This window comes from Macrosteles quadrilineatus, unplaced genomic scaffold, assembly GCF_028750875.1.
Source record: "Macrosteles quadrilineatus isolate MER2022 unplaced genomic scaffold, UCM_ALF_1.0 Scaffold_5__1_contigs__length_97177068, whole genome shotgun sequence".
Lineage (NCBI taxonomy): Eukaryota > Metazoa > Arthropoda > Insecta > Hemiptera > Cicadellidae > Macrosteles > Macrosteles quadrilineatus.
The window spans coordinates 59,352,883-59,376,163 of NW_026542598.1; the positions used below are offsets into that span (position 1 = coordinate 59,352,883).

The 23,281-nt window shown below is 37.2% G+C and overlaps 1 protein-coding gene across 2 annotated transcripts in view; it reads left to right on the forward strand.

The window, feature by feature from the left end:
* The first annotated feature begins 847 nt into the window (after positions 1–847).
* LOC128994127 (uncharacterized) overlaps positions 848–23,281 on the forward strand; it is a 58,692-nt gene continuing 36,258 nt past the window's right edge. For both annotated transcript variants that reach the window (XR_008490870.1, XM_054418418.1), the window contains exons 1-5: positions 848–1,099; positions 7,774–7,996; positions 9,023–9,140; positions 18,378–18,457; positions 19,007–19,071. Coding sequence is in view for 1 of the 2 variants with exons in the window: in XM_054418418.1 (XP_054274393.1) it covers positions 1,057–1,099; positions 7,774–7,996; positions 9,023–9,140; positions 18,378–18,457; positions 19,007–19,071 (529 nt within the window). In the remaining variant the exon portion in view is untranslated. The remainder of the gene's footprint in view (positions 1,100–7,773; positions 7,997–9,022; positions 9,141–18,377; positions 18,458–19,006; positions 19,072–23,281) is intronic.

A 23,281-nucleotide genomic window follows, 5' to 3' on the forward strand; every position in this document is an offset into this window, starting at 1 on the left:
GTTCACTGTTTATACGTAAAATATACGTACAATTTGTATAGCAAAATGTATAATGTACATACAATCTGTGTATAATTTGTCTTATAGATATACGTACATTATCACATACGTTTTACATTTACCCATAAATAGATAAACCTACAAAATCTGTAAGCACAACTGTGTTAATAATATGTATTACAGACTGTTAGTTAAGGTCAACGCTTAGTTCATACGCTTTGTATAATATGAGTAACGGAAAGTATAGACAAAAGAAAGCATCCTAGACTGTGGGATATATAATCCTTGTATTGTATATATAAATTTGCTATGTCTTTTGACTTATCCGTAAAATAATAATTGTGTTTACTAATGGACAACCACGGAAAACATTGAGGTATCATGGCTAAAAAAACCCCTAGATCATCTTATCGGCAAGGAAAAAAAAAGTAAAAAAATAATTTAGTTGAGTTGAGACTTGAGCAGCTTGAGGTTGAGGTTGAGTTGAGACTGTTGAGAGTCATGGTGGAAGGAAAAAACATAGGTGTGCTATTCCCACATATTCTGACGTCACTCGGATTGCAAACAAAAGATCATCTGATTGTAACCGTCAAATAAGTATATGTGTTTGTTTTGATTTGGTTGTTATTGTTTTTATTATTATAAAAACAATAACATTCAAATAAAAACAAATACATACTAATTTGACAGTTACAATCAGATGATCTTTTGTTTGCAATCCGAGTGACGTCAGAATATGTGGGAATAGCACACCTATGTTTTTTCCTATGGTTGAGAGTGTGAGTGTAGTTTTTACTAGTTTAGTTTAGTTTAGTTAGTTTAGAGTGGAGTGAGAGTGAGAAGAGAAGTGCGAGTGCATCCATCTTTGAAATTGTGCAAATCAACAAATCCTTTAAAAATCGTGATTTAAAAGGTAGACCCGTCGCTTTGCAACTTTTTATCCTCGTTAACTTGTCGTGATCTCGGCATTGGGTTTTACATAATTTGAATCATGAAGTTGCTAACGATTCATGGAGGAGACTAACTTAGATCAGACCAACGAAATAGGCCATAGCGATGTCGGAATCTAGTTTTGCACTGTTTAATGAAGAATCTTCTAGTAAGTACTTATTTATAGGCTAATTTACATACTCTTCATTAAGACCCAAGTAAACTAACTTATAGTAGCTTTTTTCTGGACCATTAAAGAAGTTAATGAGCAATAGGCCTATGCATAACTTAGCCTACTAACAAACATTAGACAGTCACAATGTCATGAGCAAGTAAGTAGACATTTTAAAAATCAAACTATGACGAACTTGCATTCATGAATTTCAAAACATAGGCCTACTGTAGACTACGAAGCCATATCTCCTAAAAATAAGCCGTTTGGTCACTTTTATAATATGGCCATTTCTAACGGCTAGAACTGTGCTCAATAATTATCCTAAAACCTTCCATTTCACCTATTATCTAGGCTAGGGCTTTTTATACCGTATGTCATGCAAGCAAGTAGATACGTTTTTTAAACTTATGTTTTTCTACAGTCCATTTCATAGATCTGTCACAATATGTATTCCTATAGTATCGAATTCAGTACCGGTAATAGCATTGACTATACAAAACTTTAACATTAGTGTTAATATAGCCTAGTAAATGGTAAAAGGCTACTGGTGCTACCGCTGATTGCTGATTGATGCCTGTGGCCTGTGTAAAGTTAGTGGCTAGCAGACAATTTGACAACTATGGAACATCAGGAAATCAGCTGTTTTCCCGTCCTTGTATGGTCCTTGCTCGCGCGCTCGGCGCTCGCCTTTGCCCTAGCATGTCAACAGCTGACTGCTGTAAAAATTGGATGATGCGTATAACCACAGCCACCTCTGTATAACTAACTTTCCATTGCGTAATATTGTTTTATTTGCGGTGCTATTGTCCACAAAGTTGATCTATGTGGAACTTAATACTACATCCTGCCATCGCTTATTAAGTTTAATAAAATCTACATTGATGTCTGTTTTATGACATTGCGTGTTTTAAGGGCGAACTGTACGTTTAAATTTATTTTTCCAGGGTCCAAGGGGGGGGGCTTTAGCCCCTGTAGCCCCCCCCCCCTTGGAACCGCCACTGCCAGGCGTTCTTGTTTGTTACATTTTTATGAATGGTGGCAGGCCCGTTTTTGACCATGTCAGCGCCCTAGGCACAACTAATAGTAGCGCCCCTTTCAATATATAACAGGGTGACCACCAACCGGGAAATCCGGGAACTAAGCGTGCATTTTTTTGAACCAGGAATTATGTGTTAATTTTCTATTTCTACCTGGAACTGTCAATTTACAACAGTGACGTTTCCGTGACCACGGGAGACGGGAGGCGATAATATGTCTCCACAAGGCCTCGAGGGATGATCAGAACTTTGCCGCGATCGCATAAGATGATAATAATATCTAAACGACCGCGGGATATGATCATGATTTTACCGCGATCGCGCAATACGATAATGAGATCCACAGAGCCGTGAAGAATAATCAGAATATTGCCGCGATCGCATGATACGATGATAATGTCTAAACGACCATGGGATATGATGATGATTTTACCGTGATCGCGCGAGACTATGATAATGACTAAATGACCGCGGGATATGATCATGGTCCACACAACCACGGAAAACAGTCAGAAATTTTGCCACGATCACGGAAGACAATAATGATATCCACATAACTGCGGGATATTATTAACATTTTGCCGTAATCGCGGGAGACAATTACGATGTCTTCACGACAGCGGGAGACGATTACGATGTCTTCACGACAGCGGGAGACGATTACGATGTCTTCACGACCGCGGGAGACGATTACGATGTCTTCACGACAGCGGGAGACGATTACGATGTCTTCACGACCGTGGGAGACGATTACAATGTCTTCACGACCGTGGGAGACGATTACGATGTCTTCACGATCGCGGGAGACGATTACGATGTCTTCACGATCGCGCGGAGACGATTACGATGTCTTCACGATCGCGGGAGACGATTACAATGTCTTCACGACCGAGGGAGACGATTATATGATGTCTTCAAGACAGCGGGGGACGATTGCGATGTCTACAGGATCGCAGGAGTTACAATAATGATGTCTACTCTACACGGCTGCGAGGGATGATCAGAATTTTACCGCAATCGCGTAAGACGATGATAATGTCCACTCAACCACGGGAAAGATCAGAAATTTGCCTCATTCGTGAAAGACGATGATGATCTCCAAACAACCGCGGGATATGATTACCATTTGCCACAATGGCGGGAGAGGATGACAATGCCTCACGACCACGGGAGGCGATGATGTCTTCACGGCTGTGATGGATTATCAGAATTTTATCGTGATCACGCAAGAAGATGATAATGTCCACACGACCCCGGGAAAAGATTACAATTTTGCCTCATTCGCGGTAGACGGTGATAATCTCATAACGACCGCGGGATGTGTTCATATATTGCCGCGATCAAGGAAGACGATAATCATGTCCACACATCCGCTGGAAATAGTCAGAACTTTGACGTGATCGCGGGAGACGGACGATGATGACGTATATACAACCGCGGTAAATAATTAACATCTTGCCGCAATTGTGGGAGACTGTTAAGGTGTCTTCACGGCCGCAAGGGATTATCAGTTTACCGCGATCGCATGCAAAAACGGCCACAATTTTTTTTCTTTTTTCCAATTTTGTGGCGCCCCCCAAAAAAAGCCAATTGCCTCGCGCCCTAGGCACGTGCCTACCTTGCCTATTCGGTAAATCGGCCCTGAATGGTGGCTATAGCTAAAACTACCTGATCTTATCTAAAAACAAAGCTATTGTCTATTGAGTAGCTCAGTACCGGGGAACGGGGAACCGAGCAATGGCTTGGTATACACTCGATTATAAAAACAATATAGGCTAAAGGAAACCCAACACTCACATCAGGAAAATCCGTCAAGTCGTTGATTAAGAATCGTGAATTAAAATAACCCTGTTCTGTTTTATTATATGTATTATATCTTCTCCTATTATTTACTAGAGGTGCATAGGTGTACAATCTAAAAACTGTTTTAAAACATGTAACATTATTACTAAAAAATTCAACACATTTTAGAATTAGGCAACTATTTACTAGTAGACCTACAATGCTTTGGTTTAAACTATTAGGCCTAGATATAGGCCTAAGCTATTCTATAATTATTGATATGAAACTTAGTCTATGTCATATTTTTTACACGTAAGTTGGAAGATTCAACGACGAACATTTAATTTTAAATCTATGAATTAGTTATGAAAGTTACAATGGTTGATTACTGTATTAATTGATGGTTTTGGTTTATTACGACATTACGATTAAATTTGTTTTCCATGTTTGAGAACTGGCGTGTATTTTAGCTTTATTTCGTAGATGTTTAATTATTTAGTACCAATTAAACAGAATTTTCAATATTTTTCACATTTTATAATTTTTTTTATACTGATAGCATTTATGTTTAAGATCAAAATCATAAACATTTAATTAATTGGCCATTGTACAGTTCAATAAAAAAACACTTTTTCATTACTTTTTAATTGTCTTTTAATTACTTTGGGCTAGTTATCTGTTCAAAGTGGAGTTGATAACAAAAAACAATAACGTTTACTATCTTCATTGACACTGATAGCCTATTTTGAAATACGGCAGTGTACGATTATTTTGTCGTGCAAGGTTGGCAACGCTCCATGCAGTGGGCGCGGCTGGGTTAGCGACTTCCAGAGTTAGCGAATTCCGCCGCGAGACAAAATCGAGTTAGCGGGTTCCAGAGTTAGCCAATTCCTGACTGAGACGGTTAGCCAGTTCCAGAGTTAGCCAGTTCCAGAGTTAGCCAGTTCCGACACACGACCGAGTTAGCGAGTTCCTGAGTTAGCCAATTCCTACGTCTCGATGAGACTGGTTCCCAATTACTCCATGCTAGGGTAATTGGGACCTACTTCAAAATCCTGTTTTTACACATAATAGCCTACATGATAATCACCACTGCAGCCACATATAATTATTGATTAATTATAATATTAATATTAATTATATGTGGGATGAAAAAATATGGGTCCCATTTCCCCACACCGGAGTAATTGGGACCCATTTAAAAAAAAAATGTATAAAATTAATTTTTAATTTTTAAAAAAATTTTAAAGCCCTAACAAACTATTGCTTAAACCTTTAATGTGTCAAAAAATACATTTTGGTATGGTTATTAATTCATACAAATATAAAAAATAACTCAAAATACTAACACGGCTTAATTTTTTTTATAATTTAAACATCAAACACAAGATTACAATTATCCAATAATTTGTGATGAAACCCCTTTAGAATGCCTAAAGTTTAACGTATTTACAATTTTGTTTGAAAAATAAATAATACAAAATTTAAAAATTTAAAAAAATAGCTCCCAATTACCCCAGGGTCCCAATTCCCCCACTCTACCCTACCATATAAATTTGAATGGATGGTGTTTTTGTCCTCTCGACCTCAAAACGAAAAAGTATTATAGTCCCGGGTCTAGGTCTTACCATAAGACCTACGGTAATAGCATAACTTAATTTTCCCTTTTTGGGAAATTCGCTAACAAATATTAAACATTAAACTAGGCAGTCGATTAAGTTAGGTACCGTAGCCTAATAAATCAATTGATTAATAGTCACCCTTTTAATCGTAAGTCTCTGATAACCACCACCCCGTTACAGTAGGCCTACTTATTAGATTTATTTATGTGATTTTATTTCACTGTACAAACATTGAACAAGTAGCCTACAACATACAAAATAATAGTTGTATATTACTCTTGTATGAAAGTAATCTTACTACCTACCTAATATTATAGCCTAAATGTGAAAGTTTGTTTGTTTAAAGTTCAATCACGCTTTAAGTAGCTGCCTACTGGTCGGATTGGGCTGAAATTTGGTATGATAATAGCTCACATTCCCGATTAACATATTATTATCTCAAAAACCATTTCGGGCTCCGCCCCAGTAGCTCTGGAGTTTCCACATGTTAACCTAATGAGTATTCATATTTTAACCTTTTCAGTGCTATGCAACAATATATTATTGTGCGTCTTTTTCCCGAAAAGTGCTACGGAACGATATATCGTTCGCAATTCATCCGAAAAGCGCTAATCGACGATACATCGTGTCGGCACGACTTTCGATCATGTGAGTTTTGTAGTTTCAAAACAGCGATGGTTTCTTTCGATTCCTCATACGATAGAGGCCCTATAGGTATATCGTTCCTTAGGCTTTTGAGAAGAAAAATTTTATTTTTGTTGATTTTTTCTCGCACACTAGACTTTGCGACTTGATTACATTAGACATCGACATTATACTTAATTATCATGCGTGGCAAGCCTAGCACTTTTCGGACAAAATAAGTAGGCCTAAATAACTCATCACTTTTTGGAAAATTACAAAAAAATATTCTAGAACCGAAAGGATTAAAGGAAAAAAGATTTTTGTCAGCTGTTTCGATTAGACAAGTTGCTCTATGATGTTCAATATTATTAAAAGTTATAGGTCTAAAGTGCACCACCAGGGTGCACCACTATTAACTTTTTTTCATTTATGATAACATAGCTAATTTGAACCAAGCCGCAACAAAAAGCTGTGATGCACAATGAGAACTACTGTTAAAGTAGGATTGTTTACAGTTAAGTTCCTTTATGTTTTTAATTTATAAATAATGTTTTGATATTGTGCGAATAATTTTTGATAATTTACTTTTTTATTGTTTACGTGTACCTAGTGGTGGAACATTATGGCAATGGTATAGGCCTATATGTAATACTATAGCTTCCGTTAATCAAAAGAACCAAATTTTCTCAAACCCTGTGTCCTCTTCCACTGCAAACACAAAGCATGAGTATAACTGCAATAAGCATTTTTTACTGATACGTCAACCCCGTAGGAAGGACGGGTTCTCCTAGTTAAAATATATAATGTGTTCAGGGTTTAATTTGTACCAAAAATTTTTAGTGAATTTCTCATACCATAGGGAATAAGCTATTACCGGTCTCATGGTAAGACCTGGACCCGGGACTGATTTGATTTTTCGTTTTGAGGTCCCCAGAGGCCAAAAACACAATCCGTTCAAATTCATATATATATTTATATATGTGTCCGTTAGCACGATAACTCTAGCAAAAATGATCCGATTTTGATGGAATTCGGTATAAACCTATAAACTTACAGTTATTCGAACGAGTTCATGATCGGACGATGGGAACGGGGGTTTATGGGGTAGGCCTAAATATGGGGGTTTCCCATTTTTGACCCTAAAAACAAAATAGCCTAATTTAATTTCTTTCCAAATCATTTTGTAGAGCTTATAAAAAAAAATAATGTAGTAGTTAACTATATTGAAGCTCTGTTGTATGCCTAACGGTTATGGAAAAAAAAATGTATTTAATTCCCATGTTATTATTAAGGTTACTTGGAATATTTTTATTTATTTCATCCTACTATTGACGGCCTATGGTCAAAAAACACTTTTTACTTTCTCCGCAGCAGCAAACCTAAGCACTCGTTAAATCTAATGATGTTATTTAAATTGGGAATAAATATGTCTTATTTATGGAAATCTATAAGGCATATTTTAGTAAAAATGTAATCAGACAAGTTTAAATTTGTTGAATTTCTTTTCTCTTAACCGTCAAGCTCCCCGGTCTCAAGGGCAATGGTTAAAGGCTGCCCTTGAATTAAATTGCCCTTAAATTAGTCACATTTTGTTTGTACTTAGTTACAGGAGGAAAATCTGTGTCTGAGATTGTTCAAATTCTCCGAACAAATGCAAGCTTAAAATTGAAAGTTAGAGACTTGGATGACCACGAAGATGTGGAAGAAGTTCCTAACAGAACAAGCCAGATCTTCCCATGGATAAAAAGGTTCACTGCCCAATGCAAGGATGTAATCCTTGATCCAAACATAAGAAAGTTGGATGAATTGATATCTACATTTTTTAGGTAAGTATTTAATCTTGTAGATTTCCAAGTTTATATGAGTTTTAATCATTTTATGATTTACAGTGGAGGATTGGTTTTCAAAGCATTTGTCAATTGATCAGAACTGAGACCTGATTAAGAGAAAATTCAGTTTTTCAAATCTACCATCTCTTACTGTAGGGATTAATAACATTTTAAAGCTTTATACATCTGGAGTAGCCTATCTACACAGAACTTTACCTCATTTAGCTATTTAATAAAAATATTATAAAACGGCCTTTTATTTATTTTGCCATATTTTCATTTTGTAAAATCTTGAAACTAAGTTGTTAAAAATACACCTCCAGCATTGATGATAGAAATGTTATTAAAATGTTGTGGCTTTTTAGATTGAAATCTATTATGAACACAGTTTTTCTCTCCTAACGTTTCTTTCACACTGTAAGGTGAACCAGTCGGTTATAAACCATACTGTTTTATGCCTTGTCTTATGTTTCTTTTGTACATTACATTGATCTTGCCGTTCAAGATGAATGTGCTTACAATGTCACGATAATCATAAACGGTCTTAAATTTACAAGCCAGATTGTAAAACAATAAAAAGTGCAACAGCTGATCTATTTGCTGGTAGGCCCCTGATGACAGAAAATCTTGCATCATGAAAGCTTACATTGAACTACATGTGACATCTACCGTCCAGTTCAGTGACAGTGGACAACTGTATGTACAGTTTCTTACTCTGTAGTGTGAAAGGAACGTAACAGTCACAAGTCTCTCTCATACTTCACCAACTATCCCCATTTTTAAAATTTTATTAGGTTTGAAAGTAAATACTCGGTGCTATTTCACCACCCAGTTGCACTCCGATTAGCACTCGTAATATTTGACCAATTGACCTTTTGACGAGTGAGTTTTTACTGTCTTTGCTTACTAGTTGCTAACAATATGGCATAATATGGTCTACAGACAAATTTAACAAATGTTTCAATATCTTTTAAATAATGTTGTAAAGTGCAGCATTAGCTTTATACATGGATTTTATTTCAGGCATATCGATGACACAGCCAAACAGTGTTATAAGAGGCCGAAACGTGCCTACAAACTGAAAACGAGAATATCCTCATTCCTCCAGACTTTCAATATGATATACAACCAGCTGAAACAGGTATATACAGTGCTATTATTCTCAAGATTATAAATCATGTTTGGTAGACATCTTCTCAATAGTCTGTCCCCTGCAATCGCAGGAGATGATGATGTCTCTTTGACCACATGGTTGTTCAGGTATTTTCTGCAATCGTGGAGTACCATGATGATGTCTCCGGGATCATCCTTGATGAGATGTGATAAAATTAACCTAAAATGCAATTTACACAAAATTTATCAATCAACGACCTACAATTTAGTTATTTATGACATTCTTTAGTTTAATTTAAGCATAGGCGTAACTAAACACAATCATTAAATAAACCTAAATGTAAAAAAGTCAATGTGAAATGCAAGTTATGTTAGGTTAATTAAACACTTGTTAAGCAGTTTAATTTATAAATAAATACTCCAAATTCATACAAAACATCCATACATTGTAATTTTCATACTGTTTCCATGAAAATATACCAATCACATGATTTTCATAACTTATGACACTCTTAAAAATCTGAAACAGAGCCTGGGTTGATACAGCAACAGTTATACATAGAATCTTTTTTTTTATTTCTATAAACATACACTAGGGGCTACGAGAGTCTGCAGTTGGTGGCAGCCAATAGCAAGACTGGACTAGCGCGTCATCGGTGGCGGGGACATCGCCGTTCACTAATTTTCAACACTAATACTATATACTAAACAATATTTTCAAATCAGCTGGTATTATTAGATTTGGCAATACCACACTGTCCCAATTGGCTCCTTCATAGTCACGAGGTAAATAGGCTCCTCCTTAACTCTAATCCTTAACTATAATTGTTATTTTATGCAGACTCTCGTGGAGTGTACTGTAGGAAAAAATATTCTATGATAATGTTTTAGATTAAATAAACCTACGACATAGGATAGTTGTGTAAAATATCTATACATTAATTACGTAAGCTGATTCTTTGCGTCAAAATTGTGGGCGACTGGGAAGTCGTAGAACGACGGGAGAGGGCTCAAATTAAAGGTCTCGATCCTGTGACGGCAGGAAAAATAGTGAAATTCCCCAAATGTTTATACAAAATTAGATATAACATAAAATCGTCTCCATAAGAATAGCATGAGAAGCCATTTACTGCTGATTTTTGTTTACTTCAATACAGCTGATGGTGATTTATCATTAACCCTTCCCAGACGGGTGACGGATATATCCACCTAAGTCTTTGGTGATAAAGGGCGGGTGGCGAATATATCCCCTTATGGTTTTTGATGTCCCGGACGGGAAGCGGATATATCCACCTTCTCTTCAGGCAGACTGGCAGGTGCTTGAGCAGTAACCAGATGTTTGGCGGTACCAAGGCGTCACTTTCCTGCTCTCTCCATGGCTGCGCTAGCAGTAACCAGATGTTTGGTGGTATCAAGGCGTCACTTTCCTGCTCTCTCCATGGCTGCGCTCTCTCCCGCACTCCCTTCTCTCTCCCGCGCCTACCCCTCTCCCACGCCTCCCCTTTTCCCGCACAACCCCCACCTCTCCTACGCTCCCCCCTCAACGTTTTGTGCTCAACACTACGTTTATTGTTTACATATTGTTCTTTATTTAGGCCTATTGCCTAACGTTGTCATGGTCATATCTTCAAAGACGGGTAGGGGATACATCCGCGGATGGGTAGTGGATATATCTGCATAGTTAAAAACGAGTATAAAATTATTTTGACAATATGAAGTGTTCCATTGTGTTTATTTTATGTATACTTGTATAACTAAACACAAATAACGAAGATTAATTTGATTTTTTCCTATAAATTTTTCCCGTTCTATGTCTTGATTTCGAAGTAAATTAGTTAAGCGTATGATAAGTAGTGGAATCATAGGATATGGCTCAAATCAAAGGAATTGAACTTAGAATGGCTTAAAATATAATGAAGTTTTTTCTTCTAATTTGAAGGTTATCGTTGTGTTGTAGGAATATTTAAGAGGAAATAACCCCATTGACTAAATAATTAACGAGTCAAGATTCAATGGATAACTTCTGCTTTGTTTTGATTTCAAAACATATGTTAAAGATTTATTCCACAATTTTTTTTATATTTACTAACATTTTTAATTTGAGGTTTGTTGTAGTGTTTAATCAATATTTTGCATGAAGTGGAATAACCCAACGAGGCCACTCTTAGAAAACAACTTGGGAATAAAATTGAAATAAGTTCTTCGTACAGGCAATATATTTGTTCATTAAGTAAGTAGGCCTATTAAGAACATGTTCCAATAGGCAGAAAAGCAATATTGTTTCGAGGAGATTTCAACTAGGTACTGTCTGTTGTTCCAAGCAAAAAAGGTTTAAATAATATAGTCCAGCATGCATGGTGGTAAACTGAGCATCTAAATACTATACAACCGCATATGTAACTCACTTACGGAAGATACTAATTCTAGACCACTTCTAGAAGTGCTAGAGAGTTGAAATTTGGCACGATTGTCTTGGTACCAAACCCCCGGGAAAATTCTCAAAAGTCGCATTTTTTTATTTTAACCCCCCCCCCTTATTTCAGAATTTCCCCCCCCCCAATGCTATTCTTATGGGAAATAACATTGAAAAATGCTGACTTTGGTATGCTCATCTGAATCACTTAGAAACGTGCTAGAGACTTCAAATTTGCGTAGTATTGTAGTGTGAGATCTTACATCACCGGTGGAATTTGCAAAAGTCCCATTTTCAAATTTTAACCCACCCAAAAATCCAAAATGGCGGACCTCTGAAAACAAAAAAACACGTTTTTTCAACCGGATGTAGCTCGAAAACGGTAAGAGCTAGAAAAGATTTGAAAGAATCTTAGCGAAAGGAAATTAAATTTTCTACAAAACTCTCTAAAGCGTTTTCCGAAAATCGCACTCCTTCAGCTTCAAAAAACGCCCTACTTTCACAATTTAGTAAATTTCGTTCAAATTTTTTACGGTTTTCACTATTTTTTCATATTTAGATAATTCCTTTTCGCTAATATTATTATTGCTTTGAATTCTCCTTACTTTACTTTAAATTTTACTCACTACATGTTTTTTCGTAACTTAACTCCTTGACCTCGAAAACTTAATTTTAATCTGAAAATTTGAAGATTTTTTGCCACTTTTACGAGCCCCATGTTATTTTTATGGAGAATAAGATTGAAATATAATGACTTTGGTATGGTCATATGATTCGTTTAGAAACGTGCTAGAGACTTGGAATTTGGTACTATTGTAATAAGGGACATAAGTTTATGGTGAATTTTGCAAAAGTCCCATTTTCAAATTTTAACCACCCTAAAAATCCAAAATGGCGGACCTCTAAAAACGACAAAACACATTTTTTTCAATCGCCTATAGCTCGAAAATGGTAAGAGATAGAAAAGATTTGAACGGATTTTCATGAACGGGAATCAAATTTTCTACAAACCTTGAATAGGCGTTTTCCGAAAATCGCACTCCTTAACCTTAAAAAAAACGCCCTACTTTCAAATTTTGGTAAATTTCTTTAAATTTTTACCGGTTTTCGCCATTTTTTCATACTTAAATAACTTGTTTTTGCAAAAATTAATATTGCTTTGTATTCTCCTTACTTTACTTTAAATTTTACACATCACGTGTTTTTTCGTAACTTTACTCCTTGCCCCTAAAAACTTAGGTTTAATGTCAAAATTTGAAAGTTTTTACGATCCCCATGTTATTCTTATGGAGAATAACATTTACCCCATAAAAACCACCATAAATCCCCGTTCCCATGGTCCGTTCATGCTATAGATTTACTCAGGTTTACTTAAGGTTTCATCCCCCTATCGTATTTACAACCCCCCCCAAATATTAAATCCCCCCCCAATGTTATTCTTACAGGTTCTAAATCACGTTTACCCATTTCTAGATTGACTGAAAAATTGCAGGTCTTGCGCCATGGCCCATTTGTATTTACGCCCAACAAAAAAGGGGGCCTGGGGGCGTCGTATTTTCAACCCCCCCCCCAAATATTAAATCCACCCCCCCCCCTTATGTTATTCTTCCAGGTGCATAAGTCTAAATCACGTTTACCCATTTCTAGATTAACTAGATATCTGAAATTTTGCATGATTGTTGATCTTGCGCCCTTTTCGAAAAGTGACATTTTACAAATATAACTCCCCCCCCCCACGAAAATTAGAATCCCCCCCCCAATGTTATTCCTACAGGTGCATCGGTCTAAATCAATTTTACCCACTTCTAGATTAGCTAAAGATCTGAAATTTGGCTCAATTGCAGGTCTTGCGCCATGGCCCATTTCTATTTACCCCCAACAAAAAAGGGGGCCTGGGGGCGGAGCCCCCAGCGAGCCAAAGGCGAGTTCATATATATACAACAGTAATCATATCATAACAGTAAAACTTAGAGGTAGTTTCGGCTTCTTAAAACTAACCAAAAATATTCATGTCGGAGATGCTGATGAAAAGAAATTTTGTGATTGGTTTCGATAATTGGGCAATGGAACCCTAACCAGTCAAAAAAATAGTAAGGAATCAGCGTTGATTAGGCCCTTTATTGATAGAATATGTAAAGTCAATTGCATCTTTAGGAGAAACACCACCACATAATCTTCAACTAGGCTAATAATAGTTTTTCATGTTGATCAGAAACAAATCTAGCGTTGAGTTTGGTTAATTGGATGCCTTTACTTTACACTAATTTTGTTATACCTCTTACAAAAGGAGCATAAACCTAGAAATAATAACTGGGCCGGGGTGCTAATTAAGCGGCTTTGACCAAGAACCACGCTTAAAACACACCTTTATTTGCCTTTTCATATTTGACAAAGACAATTTCCAATATTTCAATCAGGGAAGCCGTTTTATCATCACTAACCAAAAGACCATAGCTACCTAAGCCAATATTTATTCCCTAACATTGCTGACTTTAGTAGAGTTAAACCTCTGAAGTAATTCAAATTATTTATTGATAATAGCATCCACGAAAGCAAACAAAGACAAACAACAAACTGTTTTTACACAAAAGATATGTTGTAGGCCTACTGTGATATCTATCCTGACACATAGATAATTTGATTCTGATTTTGTTTAAATATTACAATAATGTGTTTTTACAATTGAGTTTGTTAGGGACTTATGTCCTTACAAGCCACTAGTAATATTTTATTTCTTTGGATCAGCTGTCTGAAATTGTGAAATAAGCAATTTGGCAGTTCTTCTGGTTTACATTGAAATTTGGCATTTCTTCTGGTTTACATTGAAATGTCAAAGTAAATGTAAACATAATGATTGTTCTCATTACAGCCATGGAGACCAATCAATATTTACTTTTCCTCAGAACTTTTAATGCCAAAGGGGCAAAGCCCACGGTCAGTATCAAAATGTGAATTGTCCTATGACCATCCTTGGTATGGTAGCTATATTTTTGTAAAATTTAAGCCCAGTCAGTTCTGTAGTTTTTATGTTAAATAGTACCTAACACACATCCAGACAGACTCAATTAGATTTTTATATAATAGTATGGATATGAATTTGAACGGATGGTGATTTTGTTCTCTGGGGACTTTGTAAGGTACCAAATTTTAAGGGGGGTAAAAACGTACTACGAATAAATGAACATCAGAACTTACCCGATTTTTAACCACAATAGCCTACTCCTAGGTCTATGTGTTGGCCATAGCTTGGGTTATGGGCCAAAGAACGTAGGCCTATTTTTATTCACAGTGAAGTACACAAACACATCCACAACTACATATTTATTCATAATAGCACTTCGTTTCACATAATAAAGTTAAACCGGCCGATTTTACAGGTATTTAACGCCGACGACGACATAACCCCAAACTAGTGTTTATTTGTTGACAGACGACAGACGAGAACTAGGCCAGCTCAAGAGCTCAACAAGTGAATTTGCGATCAGCTGTTGTCTAGTAGTACTTGAGTTCGCCGCTTGAGCGCGTAAGCCTCGAGCGGGCAGGAACGAAGGATTTTACTCCAAGACATGATTATTCGTTCATACGCCGTCTTCGAAGTAACTTCGTCGTTACATCTACGCTCGCACGATAATCGACACGACTGTACGATTTTGTTACGAAGGTTAGCTAGCATACTTAGTTAGGACCTTTTCACGTTTGATGTTATTTTTATTTTAATCTATTGTACCTTTTCGCTTTCTTTACATCCCGATTCTAATGATATAAATTCTAATAACTTCGTTTTCGCCGACTTGCATAAAACCCGCCAGTTCCTGCCTGCCAGTAACTAGCGGTGGATATCTTTCGGTTCGTTTAAATTAATTTGCTACGAAATTACGTTTATTCTGTTCGTTTAGCGATTAGTTATTACTTAAATTATTCTAGTCAATTCGTCGTTTAATACCCCGAGACTTGTCGTCTGAGTTCTAAACCCCGTCTTTTGGCGGGTGAAAGAATCAAGTCTTGGGAGCAGGCCGATTTGAGGCTATTAACATTGATTTCAATCATATCACGATAAATTATCCGTTCAGTTATATTGAATATGCCCCGACGACTCTGTAGGAATTGTTTGACCTTACATTTTATATTAGATCGATTACCAACGTACCTTTAACTAATTAGTTGCAGTTTAATACGAGTATTTACATCACATTGGATAAGATTGAATACTCGTCGGCCCCACAGAGTCATTCCAAAGGTTAGGCAAAATTTAACAAAACACTTTAACGAAGGTAAGGATGATATATAGCTCCAACTGAGCGTCTGCAGGATTTCCTGAACGTTTCCTGAGCTCTGAGCCTTCGATTTAAGTTCAATAAATTGATCAGTCAAAGCCGTGACAACTTCGTATCGACCCCTGGATTTTTCTCGGCTCCTTCTGAGCACTCCGGGGAAGAAATTTGAGTGTGGCTGGTTCTAGGGTAGGCCTAGCCTGACTTTGGTGAATACTGGTTTATTCCCCCCCTAGAATTTTGCGTCACAACTTCAATACGAAAAAGTAAATCGGTCCCAGGCCGATTCTTACCATGAAACCTACATTAATAATTTATTCCTTATGGGAAATTTGCTAAAAGAAATAATATCGTTCAGTTACCTGTTACACCTAACATTAACCCCTTGATCCTTTTGCACATGTACAACGCCTGCCTAGTCGAAGGAGTTTTCCCCTCGTGCTGGAAAACAGCTTGTGCTTGTTGGGAAGGGGAAGGAGACCCAGACCTGCCATCCTCTTACGGACCTCTGGTATGTTGGATACGGCTGGCAAAGTCCTCGAGAAGTTGATCCGTTCCCGACTGAATTCAGCCGTGGTCGCTGCGGGGGACCTGTCCCCTCGCCAGTATGGATTCAGGATGGGGCGATCTACGGTTGACGCTGTTGAGGAGGTGAAGCAAGCCGTGATGAGAGCTGAGGATTTTAACCACTACTCTTGTAGGGTTGTGCTGCTCGTAACTCTCGATGTGCGAAACGCATTTAATTCTGCGAGGTGGTGCGATATGCTAGATGCTCTGGAGAACACCTTCCACGTTCCTGCATACCTCATGCGTATCATAGAGGATTATCTCCGGTTCCGCCTCCTCATGTATGAAACTACAGAGGACCCACAGACGACGAGTGTCACTTCCGGTGCTGCCCAAGGTTTTATACTCGGCCCAGACCTCTGGAATGTCGCATATGAATGAATGAATGAATGAAATGAATGAAAAAGTGCTTTTATTTACAAATATTTGTACAAAAAATAGCTTCTTAGCACTAACTACAACAACAATGGACAAAAAGCCCGTCTGTTGCGGCTGGCGTACCTGGTTAGCATTAATTTGTACAATTGACTAACGTAAACTGTTCAGATTAACTGTTAACGGTTACGTAAACTGTTGTGTAAATCAGATTGTCAGAATGTCGCATATGACAGCCTCCTGAGGTCTGAAATGCCTGAGGAAACTGTTTTGGTTGGGTACGCAGACGACGTTGCAGTTTTGATAGCTGCACGTAGCGTTGAGCTGGCTCAGCTAAAGCTGAACCGAGTTATGCGTACCATAAACGCATGGATGACAGACCACGGTCTCTCGCTTGCTTTGAGCAAAACTGAGATCGTGATACAGTATTAACAAAAAAACGGATTGACACCATCGTGCCGTTGAGGGTGGGGGCCGTCAAAGTTCAGACCGTTCGTTCTGCCAAGTACCTTGGGATTATGGTGGACAGCAAGCTTAGCTGGCGGGATCAGATTTTCCGTACGGCGGACAAGGCCGCTAGGGTGGTCTCCTCTCTTAGTCGGTTGATGGCCAATGTCGGAGGTCCTCGGTCCAGCCGTAGAAGGCTGTTAATGTCTTCTGTCCAGTCCGTATTCTTGTACGGTGCTGAGGTGTGGGCAGACGCTCTCAATAAGGAGGTATATAGGATGCGGCTCGCCCGAGTGCAGCGTCAGGCAGCACTAAGAGTTGCATCCGCCTACCGAACAGTGTCCGAACCCGCTGTCCTGGTGGTTGCTGGAGTCATCCCCGTCAAACTTTTGGCGGCAGAGAGAAAGGCAATTTATCAGCGCCGTGGGGAGGACCAGGCATGAACAGAGGAACGCACCTGCACCTACCAGCTGTGGCAGGAGAGCTGGGAACAGGAGACTCGGGGACGCTGGACCAGGCGACTGATACAGCAAGTCCAACCTTGGGTTAATTGGCAGTGCGGAGAGGTGGACTTCTACCTCACCCAATTTCTGACGGGTCACGGCTTTTTCCGGTCGTACCTGTTCAGGATGGGCAAAGCCGTGTCACCCGATTGCATATACTGCCCAGGCATTCCCGATGACGTGGAACATACCTTTTTCCACTGCCAGCGTTGGGAATGGCCCCCCCTGGAGGCTCAACAGTTAGTAGGACTGCTGTCAGTGGACACGGTCATACCGATGATGACAGAGGGTGAGGACAATTGGACCTGTGTGTCACATTACATCCAGGGTATTCTCCGCGCCAAGAAGCTCGACCTTGACCGGAATGCGGTGTAGGTCATAAAGTACATAAAGTATCTAAATGCCAAAAATGGTGAGAGCCCTGAGGGCTTAGGTCACATGTTGGCCTGACAATTCCAGGTCTGTGTCCAACAGAGTAGAGGGGTTTTTTTAATGAGTAGTCTGTGATAGATCCAGGAGTCTCACACTACAGGCTGGCTACCTGTGTGCGCAAAAGCATTTTCCCTCCTCTCCCTTAAAAACAAAAAAAAAACACCTAACATTGTTAACAGACTTCTGTATCAAATTTACAAAAAATAAGTAAAAATCAGATAGCTATGGTACTTAATTGAATTGCCTTTTTTTTACAGCCATTAGAACACACATGCTATCTAGAAAAAATGAGCGACGTCATGGCAGTGTACATTGACATAGAACTGAAATCTTCAAGGTGAGTTCAGGGCTATGATTTAAGCTTCTACGTTTCTTTAGCTAGTATAATCTTTTATGCTTTGTGTTATCTCTGTGGCCTCAAAAGTTTGTGAAGTAATTAGTTAAAGCAATTCCAGCGCTGTTAGCGAGGTCCAGACAAAACTTATATTAATGTCAGAAACATTAATAAATTCTTTGTTTCAATTTATTTGCAATAAACTGACAACAGACTTTGAATCAGCAACAGTTTATAAATGGTCGTGACTGTTCCTCCTCACCTAATAAGATTTGTTCATTGCCTAACAGTTACAGATCCAAATTCATTCCTATAAAGACAAAAAAGTTAATTAAGCAGCTATCAAGTAATCCTTTTGTTACAAATAAGGCGTGCAAACCTGTTGTTATACTACCCTTACTGTTATTATTATTTTTATACGTTTTATTTTTTATCTTAGACCAACTTTATTAACAGCAAATAATTGTTTATAATCTAATTTTGGGCTATTAATTTCTACTTTCATCCTTTTTTTCTCTACTGGAAACTAAATAAAACTCCGTTTTGTTTTAGGAGGGGAAGGGAACATCCCAAGAAAATCGCTGAAAGAATTTGCACATCTTTGTTCATCTTCTTAGGTGAGTACTAATTTCAGAAAACTGGGCTAATTTGGCTGATTATCAGGAGATTAGTTTCCTGAGAATGTCAGCAGCTTTTTATTTTATAATTAGAATAAAGTGGTCTCAACTGCTCCTTTTTTGCATGTTTCCTTATAGGGAATAATATATTATTGTAAGTCTAACACCCAGAACCAATTTTTTTTTACTTTTTTTGTTTTGATGTCCCGTAAGGCCAAAAACACTGGCCATTCAAATGCACACACTTTTTTATGTTTACTAGCTGTGTGCCCGTTCTACGGACGGGGATCTTGTAGTCAAAACCATTAAGCAAATTTCCCTGTAGGGAAGTAGCTTTTACCATAGGTGGCATGGTAAGACCTAGTCCTGGGACCGATTTACTTTTTCATTTCGATGTCCCCAGAGGCCAAAAACACCATTTGTCCAAATATTTATATATACTGTTTTCGGGAACAATATGTTGATTTTGGTGTCTTTCAAGGCCTAAATACCGGCTTAGTTAAAAAAGAAAACACCGGTGAAATAATTGAAGAATAATCTTTACCTTTTTATTTACAAATCATAATTAATTTGTCACAAACATATAAAAGTACACTGTAACTCCCATATCTGACAGATTTCGGTGAGGCCAAAGTATGTAAGATGTAAGATGATCCTGATCCGGAACGCCAACGCTCAGCTCAGCTGAAGTATAATCTATACTTATTTAATACGCAAGCAGGGTTTTTGTGACAATTACTCCTCCTAAACTACTGAACCGATTGACTTGTTTTTGGTGTCATTGGAAAGAGCGTAACATGAAGTTGTGCAGGAAACTTTCTTTTTAGGGAAATAATTAGAGAGTGAGGCCCAGGGGCCCTTTAAAGTTTTGTATTTCTCCATAAGATTGACATGGGAAACAAACATTTGTTATGAAACTCCAGCTGTTGTCAGAAATTAAAAGTGAGAAGAATAACATGTGTTAATTTTAAACAGTCAACAAGTGTGCTAATTTAACAGTTTGCTACGTACACATTTACTGACTTAGTTGAAATTAAATATTTACTATTTGAATTTGGGTTGGCGTAAATATTACAATGGAAAAAAGAGAGAAAGCCTGGACAATTTGATATACTAAAAAGAAAACTGAATTAACACTGTGCTGCATTTCTTAGTAATCATTGAAAGAGCTGATTTGCAAACTATGGAAACATAGGAAAGTCATAGAACACCACCAGGGAGAAGAAATAGAAATGTTTTTTTTTTATTTAATCGCTATTAAGGACAACCTAATGTGGCTATGAGTAAGGCTATATGTAGAAAACACCAGGGGTGCCCATCCCCCCCAAAGCTCACGTCGCAGAATCCCCCCCAAATTTGTTGTTTAACCCATGCCGGAAGGTCTGGGGGCTATCCCATAGTTATGTTTAATGCGGGGAGGGAAGGGGTGCCCCCGACACTTCTTTAAATTTATGGGAATTTAAGCGTTTGAATCAAACTTTTAACCCAATTTAAATGGACAATTTTCCTTTAAAACTCTAGTAGCAAACTATTTGTTAGCTTAGTTTTAATTTAAATGAGTTGGATTTTTAACATGCACACAATTTGAATCGAAATTGGCCATGTAGTTTTTTTTATCCGATTTTCCATGAGTTAATAGGTTTTAAAAGGGAAAATCACAAAAGTTGCAATAACTTTTGAACCATAATTTTTACGGCATAGAGGGTTTATACAATTTTTGTAATAGTCAAAGAGTATAACATGTTCATTTTTAATCAAAATCGTTCAGGCCAATTCTGAGAAAATTTTATTTATCCATTATTTTATAGGGTTTTATGGAATATCACTATTAAAAATCCAAAATGAAAAAAAAACATCTGGAGAGACCATGGATTGGTACCTAAAATACCAAATTTCATCAAAATCGGACTCGGACCACAGGCGTGGTCTGTAGCTCTGTACCATACATACAGACACACACATCACTTCGAAAACCACTTTTTTGGGATCAGGGTTTTTACATAAACAATTCTTTTACCATATTAAATTGTAGGGGAGAAAGTACTTGAAGTTATGTCAAAACGTTTGAGATATTTTCTAAATTGCCCTTTAATCCACTTCTGAGTTTGGTCCTTTTTAAATAAGTGTAAAATATTCAGTCTCAAAAATATTACTAGGCCTAAACTTAATAGTATTTTTCGTGCCTAGGGCCAAAATGAGGTTTTGCTGGTTCGAGGTAGTTTTTAAGTTCGATACGAGGTCGAGGACTTAAAACGATCGAGAACTGCAAAACCATTTCAGTCCGTGGTACGAACACTATTATTCACCACCCCACACTATACCCTATTACCACTAATTCACCTCAATGATAATGCACTGCACACTGATATAGTCAACACAACTACAACTTTAAGGTCATGTGGATAAATAATTTGTGGAATCAGCAAAAATAATAATAAATAGTTGCTAGGCAGCGGTGACAAAAAAACAACTCTATTGCAATGCTATGGATACTGATTGTGTATTTAAAACGGGCAGCTTATTTTGCGGCCCTAGGGATGTAAAAACCTGCTCGATCCCCAAATGACGATGACAGCTGGCATGGCCTGCAAAACGTAACTTTCAGCCACCAATTAGTGTACCTATATGTAAAACAGTTAAAAACATCATAGTGTGGTAAAATAGTATATTACGTTACTAGTCCTGAATCCCGTGCGAAAGGAAGTCGAGTAGTGGTTTTTTTTTATACGATCGCGGCCAACACATTTTGGACGAGTGACGTACGATAGTTTACGCCATACTACTAAATCCGTTCAAATCCCTATATTACCACCAACTAAAGGACTAAAAATCATTAGTCATTGTTTTTGTTATAACCACACATTGCCACCCAAACACAGTATAATCAGCTGTTTGGTGTCCGGCAAAACTCATTACAGTACAGTAGTACTGTATGAAACCCCATTTGATTAAGGACAAACAGCTGTTTTCTGGACTAAATCCTTGCAAGGGAAGTTCGTCAAAATAGTGTAGTGTGGGGTAAAAAACAATTATATATCTATTCTAAGACTAGTAAAATTTGTTTGAAGCTCTTTCTAGATTCAAGAAAAGACAATAACAAATGCAATTTAATTAATCCAGAATCATGTGTTTCAGTTCTTGAAGTTAACGTAAACACATAGCCTATCAAAAACCTTAATTAAATTGTCACAGTACCAACAGTATGTCAATTTCTTCCAATGAATAAATGACCCAGGCATAATTATTTGGGAGAGCCAAAATATTATTACAAGCTTTCATGTTGTTGTTCATGTTGTAAAAATAGCAAAATGATTATCATTATCATAATACTGGTTTTTTATGAATCAAGAATATATTATAATAAACAAACCTAAAAAACCATCAATAGGTCCTCAAGGCAATGATACTATTTGAGAATGAGTTCATAATGGAAAGGTAAAAACAAACTCAAATTGCAGATACAATTTAATAAGCAACCACAATCCTTTGGCATGGAGTTGTTCTCACTGTCAAACATGATATGAGTCAGAAAGTGGAAATCCACATAAAAGTATCTATATATTTTATAGCAATTATAAAATGATTTATTAATCAAGATAAAATGTCAAACTGGATTTTGATTTCATAATTACCCCAGTAATAAATTAAGGAGGTCGTAAAAATTATCTGATTAATCTTTTATGTGCTTTTAACCAACCACTGGCTTGAATCCCCCCCAAAATCATAAAATCCCCCCCAAATAAAATTCTGATGTCACATTTTGCGACATCAAACCCCCCTGTGGGCACCCCTGGAAAACACTAAAAAACAAGAACAGCTTTTGAAAAATGATAAGATATTTACAAGAAATTTTGATTATATCGATCTGTTATGTATAGCTTGAGTATTTCCATAATCTTTCAATTTGAGTCAAATCTAGTCATAAGAAATTATGATTTTTATTCGTTTTAAAATTACGCCTGCAATACTTAGCAATTGCTCGAATTTGAGCAACAGCTATACTTGTTATTTTAAAAGTTTGTGTTGTTTCACAACCATGCAGCCTCAGAGTTGTAATAATAATTGTTGTGACTCAAACGGGTGGCCTGGTATCTATTTTTATTGAAATAACTAAAATTAAACTCTTATATAAATTGTTATGATCAACTATAAAAGTAAAATGTAAACATTGAAAACAATAATCATCTTTGTTTGAAGTTCATTGTTGGTG